This window comes from Pseudorca crassidens, chromosome 19, assembly GCF_039906515.1.
Source record: "Pseudorca crassidens isolate mPseCra1 chromosome 19, mPseCra1.hap1, whole genome shotgun sequence".
NCBI lineage: Eukaryota > Metazoa > Chordata > Mammalia > Artiodactyla > Delphinidae > Pseudorca > Pseudorca crassidens.
This window is the reverse complement of record NC_090314.1, coordinates 23,304,858-23,324,185: the sequence shown is the minus strand read 5'-3', so window position 1 is coordinate 23,324,185 and position 19,328 is coordinate 23,304,858. Positions and strand designations below refer to the sequence as shown.

At 51.8% G+C, this 19,328-nt stretch overlaps 2 protein-coding genes across 8 annotated transcripts; one reads left to right on the top strand and one right to left on the bottom strand.

The window, feature by feature from the left end:
* The first annotated feature begins 1,689 nt into the window (after window positions 1–1,689).
* NLE1 (notchless homolog 1) lies at window positions 1,690–10,733 on the top strand. Of its 7 annotated transcripts, none has more exons than XM_067714109.1 (13): window positions 1,690–1,818; window positions 2,141–2,284; window positions 3,261–3,478; window positions 4,081–4,160; window positions 4,988–5,064; window positions 5,239–5,336; window positions 5,691–5,883; window positions 6,364–6,499; window positions 6,649–6,695; window positions 7,771–7,973; window positions 9,505–9,664; window positions 9,770–9,840; window positions 10,388–10,733. In XM_067714109.1, exons 1-13 carry the CDS (start codon window positions 1,705–1,707, stop codon window positions 10,398–10,400), a joined length of 1,554 nt encoding a protein of 517 aa, XP_067570210.1. In that variant the 5' UTR covers window positions 1,690–1,704; the 3' UTR covers window positions 10,401–10,733. The 7 variants fall into 7 exon arrangements, with proteins under 7 accessions (XP_067570210.1, XP_067570213.1, XP_067570217.1 ...); XM_067714112.1 differs by lacking the exon at window positions 1,690–1,818 and adding an exon at window positions 1,839–1,995 and having other exon boundaries at window positions 4,060–4,160; XM_067714116.1 differs by lacking the exons at window positions 1,690–1,818; window positions 10,388–10,733 and adding exons at window positions 1,847–2,004; window positions 10,026–10,095 and having other exon boundaries at window positions 4,060–4,160.
* Window positions 10,734–12,324: 1,591 nt separating this feature from the next.
* Window positions 12,325–19,151, bottom strand: FNDC8 (fibronectin type III domain containing 8). The gene is made up of 4 exons (XM_067716492.1): window positions 18,943–19,151; window positions 15,037–15,403; window positions 13,026–13,262; window positions 12,325–12,477 (listed from the first exon to the last, which is right to left on the bottom strand). Exons 1-4 carry the CDS (start codon window positions 19,149–19,151, stop codon window positions 12,325–12,327), a joined length of 966 nt encoding a protein of 321 aa, XP_067572593.1.
* Window positions 19,152–19,328: the final 177 nt, after the last annotated feature.

Below are 19,328 nucleotides of genomic sequence, written 5' to 3'. Positions count from 1 at the left end.
CCGGACGCGCAAGCTCAGCGGCCATGGCTCACGGGCCCAGCCCCTCCGCGGTATGTGGGATCCTCCCAGACTGGGGCACGAACCCGTGTCCCCTGCATCGGCAGGCGGAGTCTCAACCACTGCGCTACCAGGGAAGCCCCCCACAAGCATTTCTTAAGCATTTGCTATGTGCCAGAAACTGTGAATGATTATGGAAGCAGAGAACATTCATGGGGGTAAGGATTTGTGTCTATTTTGTTCACTTACATATCCCAAGGGTCTGCAACAGTGCATGGTATGTAATAGGTGCTCAATAATATTTGTTGAATGAATGGATGAAAGACTTCCATGAATCTGTGATTTCTGAAGAATACCAAGGTGTTTCGAAATCAGGAAACATGACATTGTTTCAGAGGTTTCCCTGAGTAAATGATTGAATGAATTACTGTACATAGAGCTCCTAGAACAGTGTCTGACAGAGACCTTTGTTAAATGATTGAATGGATATTTAAAGCAAGACCTGAAGAATGAGGAACTGTTCCTGTCTGTATTCATCAGCTCAGGCTGCCATAGCAAATACCACAACTTGGTGGCTTAAACAACAAAAAATTTTTATTCTCACAGTGCTGGAGGCTAGAAGCCTCAAGGTGCCATCATTAGGGTTGGTTTCTGGTGAAACTTCACTTCCTGGCTTGTAGACAGCCACCTTCTGCGGTGTATTCACACAGCCTGCTCTCTGTGTGAGAGCAGAGAGGTGTGGGGCAGCGGAGGGAGAGCACACGAGAGCTGTTGTTTCTCCTCTTCTTCTTATAAGGACACCAGTCCTATCAAATTTGGATGCCATCTTTATGACCTCACGTAACCTTTATTACATCCTCATAGAGTCTATCTCCAAATACAGTCACACTGGGGGTTAGGGCTTCAACATATGAATGTGGGGGGGGTGTGTGCACAGGTCTGTACCAGTTCCAGAAAACAGCATGGGCAAAAGCACTTGGAAGAACTAAGAAATAGCCAGAAAGATTTGATCTTAAAGTGAGAGGAGTGGCTGGAGAGGTAAGGCTGAGTGCACCATTATAAGGAGTCTGATTTTTTCCTGCCTGTAATGGGAGCCATTGTAGGGTTTTAGGACAGAAAGTAACAGACCAGAGTTTTGGTTTGAAACGTCACTCTGGTTGCTGTGTGGAGAACGCACAGGAGGAGGCAGGGTAGAGACAGGGAGGAAAGTGAAGAGGCTATTGTAGGGACCACGGTTGACTCAGAGCAGAGTGTGGCAGTGGAGATGGAGAGAACAGATTCTAGATAGGTTCATGAGGCAGCATTGGCAGAGCTTGAGACTCCCTGGATGCAGGGGGGAGAGAGAGCGAGAAAGAGAGAGAGAGAGAGAGAGGAACTGACAGGAAGATCCCCGGTTTCCGGTAAGAGCGCTCCTGGTCCGACTCTGCTTTAGTTCCTCATCTGTAACATGGGGTGAAAAGAGTTGTGAGAATTAAATGAGTTACATATGTAAAGCACTTAGAACAATGCCTGATACATTGCTATCGTTATCATTATCATTATTGTTATTGCTCTACACTGTTGAAAACTGTAGGAATTTCTTGCTTCTGTACGCATCAAGTTGTTTTTTTTTGTTTGTTTTTTGTTTTTTTGCGGTACGCGGGCCTCTCACTCTTGTGGTCTCTCCCGTTGCGGAGCACAGGCTCCGGACGCACAGGCTCAGAGGCCATGGCTCACGAGCCCAACCGCTCCGCGACATGTGGGATCTTCCTGGACCGGCACACGAACCCGTGTCGCCAGCGGACTCTCAACCACTGCGCCACCAGGGAAGCCTCGCATCAAGTATGATTAATTTATTTGATCCATTTATTTGAAGCCAGGCGCGGAGCGACACTTCCCCTCCTCAACACCAGAGGGCGATGTGGCGGATTGCAGCACCTCTGGACCACGGGGGCGGCGCTCCGTCCCGCCGGAGTTTTCCCTTCCACGTGGGGTCACAGGATGGCGGCGGTGGCGGCGGTGGTGGCGGTGGGTGGGCCAGACTGGGGGCGGGGGCGCCGCGGCTGGGCGCTCGGGCCGGGGTCCCCGAGGCCGGAGGGAGGCGGAAGTTAGGGCCCTTCGGTCCGGGCGGCGTGCATGACGCCCGCCGCGCTTGTCCACACAGGACGAGGCGGCGACGCGCGACGTGCAGCGACTGCTAGTGCAGTTCCAGGATGAGGGCGGGCAGCTGCTGGGCTCCCCATTCGACGTGCCCGTGGACATCACCCCGGACAAGCTGCAGCTCGTGTGCAACGCGCTGCTGGCCCAGGTGAGCGGCGGGCCCGGCGGAGGGCGGGCGGCGCTGCCCTGGTCGGGGACGCAGGGAATCAGGAGACCGAAGGTCTCGGGTACATCCCCACTACTCTCCCACAGGGGTGATAACAACCCGGCGGTGCCGTCTGCCTTGGGGAGGATCGGAAGATGTGATCAGTGTGAGAGCGCTTTACGCGCCCACCATCGCGAGTTCACCCGCGGAGAGAGACCGCGTTTTGAACGCATTGGGTGCATCGTAACAGTGATTCCTTGTCACAGCTCCTCATTATATTCCCATTGTCATTAATATCCCCATTTTACAGTGCTGCCTGAGACCATTCAGTTATTTGTCTGGCACTGCGCAGTAGGTGGTAGATTGGGAGTTGGAAGCCGAGTGTCAGATTTAAAACTCATGCTCTCCTAAGCCGGTGTTTATCAGAATGCTGCCCTCTATTGAGGGGTGGGAGGCTGTTTAAAAATGCAATACCTGGACCCCACCCAAGACTTACTACACAGACTCTGGGGTGAAGCAGAGGGTCTACCTTTTTCAGTCAGCTTTTTGGATGCTTCTTACACATTATGCAGCATGGTCTGGTGGCTTAGAAAACGCTGCATAATGCTATATACTAACCCTAATCCTGGACTTTAGTTTTCTTTCTGAAGAACCTGAATTAGGCATTAGCAATAGGACGTTGCGTTAATCACTTAGTTGCTCTGAGCCTCAGTTTTTTTCATCTATCAATATTAATGCCTCCTTCCCAGGGTGGTTGTGAGATTCAGATACAGGATTTTGAAGTGGTGTGTGTCTTGCAGTCGCTCTTCAAGGATTAAAAAGGTCTTGCTGAATGGCGAATGATGGGGGTAACCCAAGCAGGGTGGCTTGAAAAGTAGGAAGCGTTGCCTGCCCACAGCTCACAGAGGGTGGGGGTCCCTGGTGGAGATGGCCTTGCCCATCCTTTGATGGGGGGGTTCTCTTTTCTGTTGTCCTCCAGGAGGATCCCCTGCCACTGGCTTTCTATGTCCATGATGCCGAGATCATCTCGTCTCTGGGGAGCACACTGGAGTCACAGGCGGTGGAGACAGAGAAGGTCCTTGACATCGTCTACCAGCCACAGGCTATCTTCAGGGTTCGTGCTGTGACCCGCTGCACCAGCTCCTTGGAGGGTCACAGCGAGGCAGTCATTTCTGTGGCCTTCAGCCCTACAGGAAAGTAAGGACAGCTGCAGAGTCATGGAGGAGAGTGTGGGTGCAACTGCTGGCGGGGGTGGGGGGACCCCCAAGTTATGCTCAATGGGGCCTCCGGCTGCCCACCATAGACCCAAGCTTTGGGCTCAGGTTGCAAGTAAGGGACTTCCCCGGTGGAGTTTGGTCCCCAAAGGTCAAGGATGCCTGCCTTGGAAGAGCCCTTCCTGGACTTGACCTCAGGAGATCTGAGCTGCAAGCTCACCTCTGTCCCTTCCTAGCCATGTGACCTGGTCAAGTCATTTAACCTCTCTCTGAGTTAGTTGTTCACCTGAGAAATAGGGTTTATTTGCTTCTCACAATCCTATGAGGATAGTAAGAAGCTTTAAATCTGGTTTTGACTGTGGCCATTCCATTTAGGAAGGACAAGGAGAGAAATGGCTTCCTGGGGTCTTCTCCCAGATGGCATCCGTGTTATATTTGTCCTTCTCATAAGAGAAAATTCCAGTCCCAGATTCTGTTCCCAGAAGATGATTTACTAGGCAGCAGGAATGTACATGTGCAGTGTTTCCGGTGTGCCCCACCCCTTGTCCTCACTGCAGAGGTCAGGTGGCCTCTCTTCTTCCCCAGGTACCTGGCCAGTGGCTCTGGAGACACTACTGTGCGCTTCTGGGATATCAGCACTGAGACACCACATTTCACATGCCAGGGTCAGTACCCAGTTACCCACTTAGGGGGTTTTAACGCAGTGGCGGGTGGCTGATTCACTCAGCTCTTTAGTTCCTGAGGAGGAGAGGAGGCCCAGAGCACATTCCAGCCCCTTGACATCCAGTTAGTGGCTGCCTGTTCCTAGGTAGAGACCTTACCCTTGAGCCCTGCCAGCCACTTACAAACAAGCAGAGACTGGACGGAAGAGTCAGCGTGGGGTTGTGGGCAGGGGCTAACTGCCTGGTAGCAAGGAGAACCAGGCTTAAATCCAGTCTCTGCCATAGTGGTTCTCAAACTAGAACGTGCATCAGAATCACCTGGAGGGCTTGTTAAAATATAGATTTCTGGGTCCCACCCCCAGAATTTTGTCTCCTTAGGTCTGGGGTGTGACCTGAAATTTGCGTTTCAAGTTCCCAGGCATTGCTGATGCTGCTGGCCTGGGGACCTCACACTAGCTGGGTGATCTTGTAGGTAGGCCTTGCTTCCTTTCTAAGCTTTAGTTTTCTCATCTGGAGAATGGGGTGATACTTCTTGCTTTGCCCCATACTCTAGAGCTGTCATGAGAATTGTAGGACTGATGTGTGTGGAAGAACTTTATATCACGTAGCACATAAGGAACTACTAGAAAGTGGCAGTGTTATCTGTGCGGCGATGCATGGCCCTAGCACTTGGGAAGGATTCTCCCTTTGCCTAGGAAGCCTCATCTCTTCTGTTCGATCGTTCAATTTTTCAGCAGCTAGCTAAGGAGTTTCTGCAGGGTGCCAGGCGTTGCTAGGCAACAGGGATAAAGAAAGGTGTGGTCCCCCTTTCTCCCCCACTGCTTTCTTAGGACACAGACACTGGGTCCTTAGCATATCCTGGTCCCCAGACGGCAAGAAGCTGGCTTCAGGCTGCAAGAATGGCCAGGTAGATGGTCAGGGTAATTAGGCAGGGATTCTGGGGCTCCCTTCCTGCAAGATGGGTCAGAATCAGGTTCTGGGGTCTTCGGGGAGGGGTGAGCAGGGGCGATGGGCGGGGGACCCTTGGTGGGACCAGGGGAAGGGTGGGGAGGGTTATTTTCGATGAGCTGCTGTCCTTCAGATTCTCCTGTGGGACCCAAGCACAGGGAAGCAAGTGGGCAGGACCCTTGCCGGCCACAGCAAGTGGATCACAGCCCTGAGCTGGGAGCCCCTCCATGCGTGAGTGACACTGACAGCTGGGTGATTGAGGAGCCAGGGCTTCAAAGCCGTAGCCCTCCCCTGCTTGGTGCAGAGGAGTCTTATGTGAGGGGACAGGGCAGGCAGTCTGACTGGCAGTGACAGCGTGGCAGGCAGTGGGGAAGGTCTTCTGCACCTGTGTTGCGCGGGCGGGGCGGGGGGAGGGCGGTGGTGCTCATCACGGGGCCTGAGAGCCACCTTGCAGCGCAGCCAGATCTTGGGGTCAGGAAGCTGTCGAGACATCATCCCTGGTCTTCGCGCTGGGGATCGGGAGGCAGTGTTGGAAGACAGACGTTGCCAGGTCAGAAGTGAGGGCACGTCCCCCTTTCTTTCCAGCAACCCCGAGTGCCGCTACGTGGCCAGCAGCTCCAAGGACGGCAGCGTGCGGGTCTGGGACACGGCTGCGGGCCGCTGTGAGCGCATCCTCACTGGGCACACACAGTCAGTCACCTGTCTCCGGTGGGGAGGGGACGGGCTTCTCTACTCCGCCTCCCAGGACCGCACCATCAAAGTCTGGAGGGCTCATGATGTAAGAGCTGGGAGAGGCTCGAAACCAGCCTGGGGAAATCTTGGGCCAGGGAGGTTGACCACTGTTTCCTGGGTGGTTAGGGAAGTGCTTCGGGAACGGGGGTCCTATGGTTTGGTGCTGCATTATAGCGGAGGTTCCAGGACCCCTTAGCATGGCCAGGCTCTGGAAATTTCCTGCTATAGGAATACTATTTAGGTTTATCGAACCTGCCGTATCCCAAACTTATTTGACTAGAGCCCTTTTTTGTGACATTTCCCTTCTGTGAAACATATTTCCAGAAACAGTGCTCTGGGCTGGTACCCTTATTTTACAAATGAGGAGAGACTTGAGCCTAGAGGGGTGATTTGATTCAGATCACAGTGAATGAGGGCCCTGCTTCTGAGTCCCACAGTGCCCATCTTCTGGGGCTGATCTGGGGGTGCATGTTCCCAGGGGTGGAGACTGCTCTGTGTGTGTCTGACCTGTCTCCCTTCGCCCTAGGGCGTGCTGTGCCGGACTCTGCAAGGCCATGGCCACTGGGTGAACACCATGGCCCTCAGCACCGACTACGCCCTGCGCACGGGGGCCTTTGACCCAGCCGAGGCCTCAGTTAATGCCCAAGACCTCCGAGGGTCCTGTGAGTGAGCGGGAGGTGGGGGGGGAAGGAGCCAATTCTCAAGCTTAACATGCGAGAGGCGGACCTAGGCTGGGGGGGCGGGTACTTGCACTTTGTGTTGGATTTTCTCATCAGCCTTGTTCCTTCTCTCCTTCGATACCTGGACACAGTGCAGGAGTTAAAGGAGAGAGCTCTGAGCCGCTACAGCCTCGTGCGGGTGAGTATCTGCCAGCGCCGCCAGCTCTATGCGCTTCTTCTCCTCGTCCCCAAAACACTGCAGACACTCAGCCCTTCTCCCTTCTAGCCCCAGCTCAGAACGTACCTTTTCCGGAAAGTTGTTCTGATAATCCTAGTTTACAATCCTAAAAACCATAATGTGCTGGGGATCATTTTATTTCATTTTGTTTTGTTTGCTTATCTGTTTATTTGCAATCCTCAGGTACCTCTCTTTTTTATTTTATTTAGTTTCAGTAACACATTCACATGGTCTAAGGTTCAAGGAAAACAAAAAGGAGAATTCCCTGGTGGTCCAGTGGTTAGGACTCGGCGCTCTCACTGCCAAGGGCCCGGGATTCGATCCCTGGTCGGGAACTAAGATCCTGCATGCTGCACGGCATGGCCAAAAGAAAAAAAGAAATATTTTTAAATGCAGAGAACACAAAGCAGTAGGGGCCATTTTAGATGGTGGAAAGTCTCTCATCTCTGTTGCACCTTCATCCGTGCCTTCTGGAAGCATCCAGTGCTACCAGTGTCTTGTGTCTCCTGCCAGAGACGTTATGTATACACATACACATATATGTGTACACTACACACAGTACAGATACACACGCGTATACAAGCCCACATGTAAAATCCTTCCCTTTTTTTTTTTTTTTTTGCAGTACGCAGGCCTCTCACTGTTGTGGCCTCTTCCGTTGCGCAGCACAGGCTCCAGACACACAGGCTCAGTGGCCATGGCTCACGGGCCCAGCCACTCCACGGCATGTGGGATCTTCCCGGACCGGGGCACGAACCCGTGTCCCCTGCATTGGCAGGCGGACTCTCAACCACTGCGCCACCAGGGAAGCCCTCCTTCCCCTTTTTAACACACCACTCTGTACCTTGCTTCTTCTTGTAATTATACGTCATAGAAATGGTCCTGTCCCATGTTCATGAAGTCTCCCTTTGGGGGGAGTAACCAGCCTCCTTTCTGCAGTCCTGGACTCCGTGCTGGTACTGAGCAGTCAGTGGTGTGTTCGCTGCCGAGGTCAGGCTGTCCTCTCTGAGACCATGTGCGCTTTGTGCCTCCCCAGGGCCGGGGCCCAGAGAGGCTGGTATCTGGCTCAGATGACTTCACCCTGTTCCTGTGGTCCCCAGCGGAGAACAAGAAGCCCCTGGCACGGATGACGGGGCACCAGGCCCTCATCAACCAGGTGCTCTTCTCCGCGGACTCACGCGTCATCGCCAGCGCCTCCTTTGACAAGTCTATCAAGCTGTGGGATGGCAGGACGGGCAAGTGAGTGGCGGGCGTGGGGAGGGGAGGAGTGACGCTCTTCCTCCGGAAGGAGCTTGGCTCTGCCACTTCCTAGCTGTGTGGCCCTGGCAAGTGTTTGGGTTTTCTGAGCCTCTTGTTTCCTCTTCTGAATGTGCAGACCCCCTACCTCTCTGCTTTGTTACAAGGATTAAATGAAGTGGTCTGTTTAGCACCATCACTAAGTGGGCGCTGAAAATGCTAGTTTCTTTCATATCTAGGGAGAGAAATGATGTTAAAGCTGGCCAAGGGAATTGCCTGGCGGTCCAGTGGTTAGGAGTCTGTGCTCTCACTGCCAGGGATGCGATCCCTGGTTGGGGAGCTAAGATCCTGGAAGCCGCACAGCATGGCCAAAAAAAAAAAAGCTGGCCAAGGGCTGGGGATGCAACACAAGTGTAGGTTTGTGGTCCAGTCTTTATCTGGCCCTCCTCAAAGTGAGCCAGTGCATCACCTGGGAGCTTGATGGAAATGCAGAACCTTGGGCCCCATCCCAGACCTTGGGGATCAGATGACCTGCATTTTAAGGTCACCTTTCAAGTCTGAGAAGCACTGCTATGACGAGGCACAGTGCCCTTGCAGTTAGTTAGGAGGAGAGGCAGAGGCATGGGCGAGAAAAGGAGCAAGGAAACCGTTGTTGAGGCCGAAGGGGCACCTATGTGTCAGTCTCCGTGTATTTTCACAACACAGCCCTGTGAAATAGATCATTCAGTTTCTTTTGTTTCTTTTTTTTTTTTTTTTTTTTTTGGCTGCGTTGGGTCTTCGTTGCTGCATGTGGGCTTTCTCTAGTTGTGGCGAGTGGGGGCTACTCTTGGTTGCGGTGCGCGGGCTTCTCGTGTTGCGGAGCATGGGCTCTAGGCACGCGGGCTTCAGTAGTTGTGGCTCACAGGCTCAGTAGTTGTGGCTCGCAGGCTGTAGAGCGCAGTCTCAGTAGTTGTGGCGCACGAGCTTAGTTGCTCCGCAGCATGTGGGATCTTCCCGGACCAGGGCTCAAACCTGTGTCCCCTGCATTGGCAGGTGGATTCTTAACCACTGCGCCGCCAGGGAAGCCCTGGTTTCTTTTTAAGATAAGGAAACTGAGTCTCAGAGAGGCCCAACGACTTGGCACCAGCAGATACAGCCAGTCTGTCCCGACCAGGTTCCAGGTGGGCCTGGCCCACTGTTTCTCCATGCCACCTGTCAGCAGGCACCTGTCATGGTGGTTGGGGGAGGGTGGTATCGTGCAGATGGGCTAAGCAGACGGCTGCATTGGATTCTGAGGCTTGCAAAGTTGAGCAGGTATGGAGGCCTGGCAAGAAGCATTCTAGAAGCAACTCATTTGGAGAAGTTTTACAGCATCGTAATGACCGATAAAGATTAAATTGGTCTGGGGTGGGGACCAGACAGTGAGATTTTGTAAAAGTTCCCAGGTAAACCTGACACACAGCCAAGGTTGAGAACCACCGCTGTGGGCATAGAGGACCCTTCAGGCGTGTTTGAAGATCTCATATCCATCCTCATCTTCCTTCCCCTGGCCCAGGTACCTGGCCTCCCTGCGTGGCCATGTGGCTGCCGTGTACCAGATTGCATGGTCGGCCGACAGCCGGCTCTTGGTCAGTGGCAGCAGTGACAGCACACTGAAGGTGTGGGATGTGAAGGCCCAGAAGCTGGCCACAGACCTGCCAGGCCATGCGGATGAGGTGCGGCCGACCCTCGTGGGCAAGTGGTTGAGAGGGAATTGAAGCCTGGCCCTCCTCCCCACCCTCCTCACTGTGCCACCGTCCCCCTCCCCCTCCTCCCTTCAGGTATACGCTGTCGACTGGAGTCCAGATGGCCAGAGAGTGGCAAGTGGTGGAAAGGACAAATGCCTCCGGATGTGAGTTTGGGGGAGGTGGCGGCTCTCCTGCCCTTTGTGACCGTCCCCTATGGTGTAGAGTTCCAAGGGCTCTCCAGGTGCCCACACTGTCCCGAGACAGTAGCCTCCAGCGTGAGGCGGTAGTTCTTAGCACACTGGATTTTGGAGTCCTGTGACCTAGGTCAAATCCTTGTTCTGCCTTTCAGTGTGCAGTCGTGGAGAGCTTGGTTCACCTGTCTCCTGGGACTTACCAGGAGACAGGAGGATCAAAGATAGGTGAATACACTTTGGAACCTGAGGGTTGTGTACTTGTAAAGGATTGCCACTGTTTGTCATTGGACAGCCTTGGTGGGCATCGCAGGGGCCAGGCCCCTGGATGAGGTCCTGGCCGAGGCAGTGGTGGGCGCCTGGCCTAAGTTCGGGTGGCTGGAGCAGGGACAGTAGCCGGGGCAGGGGGAGTAGACCGAGGGGGGACCACAAGCTCTCCCCTTAGTGGGCTTCTGGGATTGTATGGTGCCTCCCTTTCCCGAGGTGGCATCCCCATCCTGTTCCGTCCCTCTCTCCACAGATGGAGGAGATGAGAAATCCCAAGGATCCCCACCTGGACTCAGCCTCTGCCAGCTGTCTGCCCTGATGGAGACCAAAGGCCGGGGTGATGACCTTGAGAATGAGCGTGGCCTGCCGTCCTTGGACAGACCCCAGTAGCGTCCCTCCCCAGAGCAGGAGGTCGAAGGTCGTGGGAGGTTCTCACTGAGCTCAGCCCTTGGCCATCACTTGGTAGCTCGCTGATGCCAGCACAGGGGAGGCCGAGCGATGACTGGCCCTTACTGCTGCCCCTGCCTCCTTTCCTAAATGCCGCCTATTTAGGGTCAGACCCCAGATTCTGTGACCAAATAAATAACTTATAGTTTGTGTGTTTGGGTTATGATTTCTTGTCCCAGGTTCTCAGGGCTTTACTGAGGACTATGCTAAGTCAGCTTGTCTAGCCCCTCCCTCTGGGCTGCACCAAAACCATGCTGATCAGGAAGTCGCCTTTCCCCTCTTCCCACCGTGCCTACGAGGGAGAGGCCAGCTGAGGCTGGGGAGATGGGCTGAAGCCAGTATGTTAGTGGCCAGAGGATGATGTAAGGCTGTGTTGTCCATTCTGCTGGCACCAGCCACATGAAGATGTTTGCATTAACTAGAATTCGGTCCAGTTAGAAATGCAGTTGTCACACTAGCTCAGGGCTACTTACTGATTTGGACAGCACAGATAGAGGACACTTTGACCATCACAAGGACTTGTGCTGGTCAGTGCTGCTCTGGGGTGCTTTCCTCGGCCTCAGACAGCCCTGCTGGGCTCTCGCAGCACAGAGAGGAAGGCAGCGGCTGTCCCGGAGGGTTCCCTCTAACAGGCCGTGCAGTGGTGGGAGCTCTGGAGGAAGTGGGGGTGGTGTAATGGGGAGGATGGTTCTCTGCCCCGTGAAGACTCACAGTGAAGGGAATCCCCACCAGGACATCCTCAAACCTTTGGTGCAGATCTTGCCCTCCGTGCGTCTTGCGTCCACTTTCTCTCCCAATACCAAGGTGCATCTACTCAGGTTGGCTTCCAAACCATCCTTGTATGGACCGCTCGGGGCCACAGCACTTCTGACATCTTGCTGCTTCTCACCCTCCCCCGCCCCATCTGTGCTGTTAAATCGTCGCCTGGCTGTGGTTCTTGGCTTCCACCTGGCCGGTCTCTGCAGGGGGGCTGCGTGAGGGGCCGAGGGAGACAGTGGGTTCTGAGGTCCTACTCGGTGCCAGGCACTGTTCTGTGCTCTCACGTGACCCTCACAGTAACCCTGCAGCCGAACCTGGAAGGGTCAGACCACGTCCCCATGTTTTTGATGAGGAAATTGAGCCCAAGAAGCTTAAGTGGTTTGCCTGTACCCTCACATCCAGGAAGAGACAGAATTAAGTCAGACCCTCCCCTCAAAGCTTGTGCACTTTGCATCATGTCCCCCAGAGCTCAAGTCTGAGGCTGACAGTGTGCAGGCTGTCGCTACCTCTGTCCAACATTGCTCTTTTTCCTGGTGTGTGTTTTAATCTTTGAGGACCATCTCCTCCTCCCATGGGGAAAGGGTGATGTCATCTCATTGCCCCATCCCCTGACCCAACTGGACTCTTGGTCCTGGCAGAAGCCAGGAGGGTGGGTGGCAGCAGCCCAACTGAGGCTGTTGGTGACATGAAACAGAATTCCAAGGTGCTGGGTGACCTGCAGGTTTTAATGAGGGACCTGGACCGGCCCAGATCTGGGGAAGGAAGCCTAGCAGCTATGGGCAGTGGAGGCTGATCTGACCTGGCCTGGCCTGTGGTGTCTCCAGGTGAATGGAGCTCCCACCTGGCCTCAGCCCCAGGCCCGGGACCAGCAGGGTGGTCAGCGGTTCCCTGGCTTGATGCTGCTGGTACATTCCATGGTTCCGGTTCCTAAGGGCCCTGGGCCGAAGCTGAAAGTAGTTAAGGGGCTTCCTGGGGCCCTCCCCCTTAGTAGGGAAAGAGGTATTCCAGATCTTCTAGCCTCCGCATGTCCTCCAACCCCATGGATATGGTTTTCCGCTGGGGTTTCTTGCGCTGCACGGTGATCTGGATAGGATTGTTCTCGGGGAAGCTGGTCAAGTCTGTATCAACGGTTGCAAACTGAAATAAACCAAAGTCCTCAGAACTCCTGACCCTGAGCTCACCTCTTCGACTCTGCCACCCCCTCGTTTGTCTGCTAAATGGGGTGTCCGACAGCCTTACCAACCTATTCATTGACACCAGGAACAGGAAGAGGCATGATTCAAACCTGTGCCTCGCCAGTTGTGTGCTGTCTTTACTGGGGCCTTTCCTGCCCACCCCCAGGCTGTTCCTTCTTTGTCCCGCTTTAGACTCTTCCCTCTCTTACCCTCAATGCCCTTGACTCCTGACCCACTCACAATTATTGATACTAAGTTGAAGAATCCAGAAACCAATGGCTTTGGGAGACTTTCGTTAGAGATGAATGAAAAGATCAATTTGCATTCCCAGTGGGCCCCAAAGTGGCTGAACCCTGAACCCTCCCAGAGGAGAGTGGCCTGGAATTGAGGCTTATTTGCCCAGGGAGAAGAAGAGCCAGCAGGAGGACGAGTCGTGGGGGTATAGGGGTGTTTCCAACCTCCAAAACCCCTGGTCCACACCCCTCGGGCCTGCCTTCTCCCAGGGCTCACTTTGTAGGGCTTGCACCACTTCCCCACCCCAGCGGTGTTGGCTGCGCGAACAGTCAGGCAGTAACTCGTGTTAGTCTTCAGATTCATCAGCTTGACGGTGGTGCTCATGATCTTATCGAAGATCCATGGGTGATTCTTTGCCTTGGGCATCTCACTATCATTTTTCCTGACCATCTCCTGCAACAGGACCTGGTAGAAATTGACCCGCTGCTTGCCTGGGGCGTAGGTCCAGGAAATCTAGGGGAAGAGAACCCCCGAGGCTTCCTCAGACCTGGCCTGGCCTGGCCTCCCCTCACCACCCCGCCATCCCTCACAATGTGGGTCAGAAGACCCCACTCCCATCCCTGCTCCTGCTGGAGCTGAGGTAGAGCTGATGGAAAGTGTTAGGCACTCCCAACACTAAATATGGCCCCACCAGCCCAAAGCATGAGCAACTCTCCCTGGGCAACCTCACCAACCTCAGAGTGTACCCTCACTCCATATTCTAGACTGTGTGTCAGTTGAAAGGGACCTTAGCCATCATCTCGTCCACCTCACTCATTGCAGATGGGATTACAGGTTCAGAGAGAGGAAGTAGCTGGCCCATGTTCACACAGCAGTTAAGTGGCAGAGCCAGGGTTCAAACCAATAGCTCCAGAGTCCATACACTTTGTACTACAACAGTGGTTGCCAAGCCAGGATCTCAGAGAGTTTTTATAACACTGCAGATTCCTGGCCCTACTGTCACCTGTCTTTTCTCCCATTTCCAGTTTCTCCTCTAACTAGGCTAGTGGTTCTCAAACTCTGGTGTGCATCAGAATACCCCGGAGGACTTGTTCAAACAAAGACCGCTGGGGACTCCCCTGGTGGCACAGTGGTTAAGAATCCGCCTGCCAATGCAGGGGACACGGGTTCGATCCTTGATCTGGGAAGATCCCACATGCTGCAGAGCAACTAAGCCCGTGCACCACAACTACTGAAACTCACGCTCTGCAACAAGAGAAGCCACCACAATGAGAAGCCCGTGCACCACAATGAAGAGTAGCCCCCGCTCGCTGCAACTAGAGAATACCTGCGCACAGCAACGAAGACCCAACGCAGCCAAAAATAAAATAAATAAATAAATTTATAAAAAAAAAAGAAACAAAAACACAGACCGCTGGCCCCTGCCCCCAGTTTCCGATTCAGGAGGCCCAAGTCGGGGGTAGGGAAAGCGAGAATTTAAATTTCTAATAAGTTGCCATATGATGCTGATGCTACTGGCGGTCTAGGGACCACACTGAGAAACACTGCTCTAGGCCATCCAACAATGGGACTTCCAGATTCATCTTCCAAAATATAGCTCAAATTGCATCTATCACCTGATATAAAGCTTTGCAAAAAGCTAATCGTTATTGCTTACTGAAAAATCTATAACGTAGCGTAATGTTAAAGGACCTCTGGAAAGTGACCCCAGACTAACTCCTGCTCTCTTCCCTCCCTGTATCTAGAACAGTGCTACTCGACATGTGGTCCATGGGCCATCAACACCACCTGGGAATGTTAGCAGTGCAGAGTCTCAGGCCCCACCCTAGACCTACTGAATCAGAACCTCTAGGGTTGAAGCCCAGGAATCTTATCGGTTTGATGATCAGATCCGCAGGCACAGGAAAGTATGAGAAGCCCTGGATTGGACCTAGGTGTTTCCTTCCATACTTTCCCACCTGTGAGCCTCTGCTAGTGTCAGCCCTCCATGGAATGCCTTTCCCCATGTCTAGATGTTTAATCCGACCTCTGTGTCCCAGCTCAAATGTTACTAAATGCCACCAAAGCTTATTTCTGCACCTGGAAATAATATTTCTTTCCCTCTGAATCCCTATTGGCACTTGATCTGAACTTTTCCTACAGCATTGAGCCCTCTCTAGCTTGTGCTGGAGTTCTTGAGGTCGGGATGCAGGCATCTTCACACTCCCCAGTGAGCTCAGCTCAGTGCCTGGCACGTTGGGGGCAGCCATTAAGCCTTTACCAAATGCACAAGGAGGGGAAAACGCACCACAGCCATGGAATCGCTGACCGTGTGTTCATAGATGAAGGGCGCCTCCGGCACATCCAGGACCACAGAGGACTCTGAGGGCGTTGAGGAGGTGTCTGTGTCCACCTCAGGGTTGTCAAGGTCCAGCAGGCCACAAGGGGCTATTTGGGACTTAGACTGGGGGCAGAGGGCCAGGTCCCCCTTTTCTGTACTCTTGTCCATCGAGGAGAAGCTGAGTTTGTTCAGCTCGCCCTCCAGCATCCCTGCAAAGAAGCTGCTACTGGGCTGGGTCACGGCCAATTTGATGGGATTCAACAAAGTGGATGACATGGGGGAGATGCTGGTGTCATCAGAGCTGCATTCAGAATCCTCCATTGGCATCTGCTTCCTGGAGTGGGAGGGGAGACAGGTGAGACAGACGAAGGAGGCCACCCCGGCCCCTGCTGCCTGGAAGCTCCTGGCGGGCAGGCCTTGGGCACAACTTACCCAGCGCCCCCAGGTGCTTCTGAGCAGCTCAGAACATTCTTGCTCTGCAGCAGTGCATCAAACTTACGAGGACACTTACTAGTGAAAAATGCATATTCCTGGTCCCTGGTCCCCAGATGGAATGGGACTGGGGAAGCTGCTAAAGCATCTTTAATAAGATCCTCAGATGATTCTGATGCAAGCGTTCTGAGAACCACATTTTTAGAAACACTGCTGAAACTTTAAGTCCTTCCACCAAAGTGGGGTGCAAACACCCCAGGGAATGACCATAATGATCTACCAGGATATGGAAAAATATCTAAAAGTATCTAAAAGAAAAATAATAAATTAAGTTTTATTAATATTTATTCACTATTGTTTATTATGTAATTACTAATTTATTTACTTAGGTTTTATAACATTTAACAATATGTATTAATATATAGCATGTAAAAATTAACAGTACAGATAAATATATATATATTGGGATGAATTCTCAAAAACTTTTTTCTTCCATTCTAAATTTTTTAAATTATGAAAGCTTTCAGACACACTCCAAGATATCAAGAGTAATATATTAATGGGGATGTAATGTACAAAATGGTGGCTATAATTAACAATATTGTATTGTATATTTGAAAGTTGCTAAGAGATTAGATCTTAAGAGTTCTCATCACACACACAAAAAATTTGTAACTGTGGTGATGGATGTTAACTAGGCTTACTAAGGTAATGATTTAACAATATATACAATTATCAAATCATGTTGTACACCTTAAACTAATGCATTGTTAAAATTCAATTGTGTCTCAATAAAACTGGAAATGAACATACTATAATATATTAAACTTCCATTTAGCCACCATCCAGCCCAGGTCAGAACTAAATCTTTTTTTTTTTTTTTGTGGTCCTCAGGCCTCTCACTGTTGAGGCCTCTCCCGTTGCGGAGCACAGGCTCCAGACACGCAGGCTCAGCGGCCATGAGCTCACGGGCCCAGCCGCTCCGCGGCATGTGGGATCCTCCTGGACCAGGGCACGAACCCGTATCCCCAGCATTGGCAGGCAGACTCTCAACTGCTGCGCCACCAGGGAAGCCCAGAACTAAATCTTTATCAGTGCAGTTAAAGGCCCCTGTATACTTCACTCCTCCACCTCTCTCCTCATCCTCCCACTCAGAGGTAGCTTGTGCAGTAAATTTAAAATTTTGTATTTATTATTCCCCATGTGTTTTTATAGGTTTGTTACATTCATATGTTATTAGTTTGCATATTTTTAAACTTTATATAAATAAATGTTATCATTCAGTACATACCCATTTGTAGCTTGCTGTTTTTTACTTAAAACATTGTATATTTTAGATTAATCTGCTCTGGTTCAATCATTTTAACTGCTGTATGTTTTCTATTACATGGATATTTGTATTCTAACCAATTCTTTGCTATTACAAAGAAAAACCTTGTACATATTTCCCTGCTCTTTAAAAGGTTTTGCTGTTGAAGTACAGAATCCAAAACATTTGGCTTTCAAATCTTTTTTTTCTCTTAAGCCAAAGTAGGAAATACATATTTCTTGGCAAGCTAGTATACTCATACATACACATGTAACTAAAATGTTTCACAAACCAATCCTTACTCTATGTGTGATGTGCTTTGAAATTTTCAATTCTATTTTATTTCATTTTTGTAATACTGGTCTCCACCAACCAGAATGAGTTCCTGACCCACTCATGGGTCACAACTCTCAGTCTGAAGAACCCTGTCTGGAGAGAGTGGTCACAAGGCCTTTGGGGACCAAGCACCTTGACCAAGGTCACACGATAAGTCCATGGCAGAGCTGGAACCAGAACCCAGATCTCCTGGGCCCCACGCTACACAGCTCCCATCTGCCCCGTGTGCTTTCTGGCTCCCCTCCACTGCTTCGTCCCCCTTCTCCCCGGGCTGCTCTAGCCAGATCCAGCAACCTACACACACCCTTACATCCCTTATGCCAGGACAGCCCCCAGCTTCATGGTTGGTTGATCAAGGCCAAATTTTTCCTCCTTGAGTTCCAGCCCCATCAACCTCGCCCTGAGAAATCCTGATCAGCCCAAACCTCCTATGTTAGCCCTCGGTGGATGCTTGGAATAGATGATTCCCCCACCAAGGCCCTTTATAGGCTGAAGAGTCTGGGTATGGATGTCAGTTTTACTATAGATTGTCTTAACGCATCTCTATTTTAGACTTACTGACTGGAAACACCAGTGCTGAAGGGACGTGGAAGGCAGCCTTAGTGATCTTCACAGTAGCCCTGCTGGATGGTGTTTGCCCCATTTTACAAATGAGGGACCGAGGGTCCCTGATCTTATTTAACTTGTCTATGGCCCTATATCTAAATGGTAGAACTTGGATTTAAACTTGGGCTCCTAGCCCAAGACTTTCACCCCATACCAGGAAGTTTCCTACAAGCATCCATCACTTTAGCCATACCTGCTTACTTACAGGTCCCTTAGGGAGTGGACACCATATCTCTTTCATATAATCAGGACCCCTTCTTCAGAAATTATTAAGAATTTCAGGACAGTGACATCTGAGCATTAAACTAAGCACAGGGCACTTCTAAGTGTCGGGCTGTGTGTGACTGCCCAGGTCACACACCCATGAAACTTCCCGGCAGACAGTTCCCTCAGTCCACATCAACCCACACCACCATCCCTCCACTGGCTAATTCCTTCCCTTCCTATGAGAGTCAACTGCTCCATGAAGCTTCCCTTAACTTCACCTCCTCCCAAGCTAAACTAAGCCTCCTCTGGTTCCTCCAGTTGTCCCGTCATAGCACAGACCATGCTGTAATATTCTCAGTTCTTGCCTGATAGCCCCCCAACACACAAACACATGCACACACACACACACACACACACACACACACACACACACACCCCAGGCTGGGAGCTCCTTGAAGGCAGAGACTGTGCTTTCTGGCTCTGCATTCTCAGAACTTAACCTTGGGCCAGATACCTTGTAAGTGCTCAAAGAGTTTTGTGAAATGAAGTAAAAGAAACCCAGAATCACTGAGGAGGAACAGCAAACCTCAATCTGAAGGCAGGCAGGCTACTGGGGGCACATAACCAGGCAGGTGAAGGTACAATAGGGAGGATGAGGCAAAGGAGCCGTGGGGAGTGGAGGGGGCAGGGGGTCTGTGTGGGGGTGATGAGGACAAAGCAGGATGACAAGGACAAAGCAGGATGACAAGCACCGCCAGGAAATCTCTGACTAATCCTGAAAGGCCTCCCAGAGGCGGAGGACGGCATGCCTCCAAGAACCTGATCAGAGGTCAGGACTCCATAGGCAACCTGCACACATGCTCTTCCCTGGGAGTCGTGACTGTGATAAGTCAAGGAAGTACTGCCTCTTCAAGCCCCTCTTCCCACCCCCACCCCCCAGGTCTGGTTTTAGAAAGGAGAAAAGGACCAGACTTGTGTCTTACGGTAGATGGATGGCACCTTCCTCCAAGAAGTTAACCAAACTGCCCCCTGAGGAAAATGTGAGTCCTTTGGTAGTGACGGTCCTGTTCATAGACTTGGGGTTTGGAAAGGGCTTCAACATTTGATTGAGTGCGTTCAAAATGTTGAGGGTTTCCTTCTTCAGTGTGGTCTCCTCCCCATCTCCCAGTTTATAGAGTGTCTCTGATGCCATCTACCTTGTTTGGGACCACAGCCGTCACCATGCAGGACTACCAAGCTGACAGGAAGCAGAGAGAAACTGGAGGCAGAGGACACACCCTTAGTTTGGGTGGGATGGGAGTGCAATGAGCTGACTTCATAATCGTCAGAGAGTGTAACAATTAGGGGCCAGCCTCCCCCTTGATCTGAG

Excerpts from the sequence above, each read along its gene's own strand:
- NLE1 (XM_067714109.1), top strand. The coding sequence starts at position 1,705 with ATGGCTCACGAGCCCAACCGCTCCGCGACATGTGGGATCTTCCTGGAC. Across the intron at positions 5,337-5,690 it reads AGCTGGGAGCCCCTCCATGC|CAACCCCGAGTGCCGCTACG; the intron begins GTGAGTGACACT and ends CTTTCTTTCCAG. Across the intron at positions 9,665-9,769 it reads TGCCAGGCCATGCGGATGAG|GTATACGCTGTCGACTGGAG; the intron begins GTGCGGCCGACC and ends TCCTCCCTTCAG.
- FNDC8 (XM_067716492.1), bottom strand. The coding sequence starts at position 19,151 with ATGGCATCAGAGACACTCTATAAACTGGGAGATGGGGAGGAGACCACA. Across the intron at positions 13,263-15,036 it reads TCAGCGATTCCATGGCTGTG|ATTTCCTGGACCTACGCCCC; the intron begins GTGCGTTTTCCC and ends CTCTTCCCCTAG. Across the intron at positions 12,478-13,025 it reads AGTGGTGCAAGCCCTACAAA|TTTGCAACCGTTGATACAGA; the intron begins GTGAGCCCTGGG and ends GGTTTATTTCAG.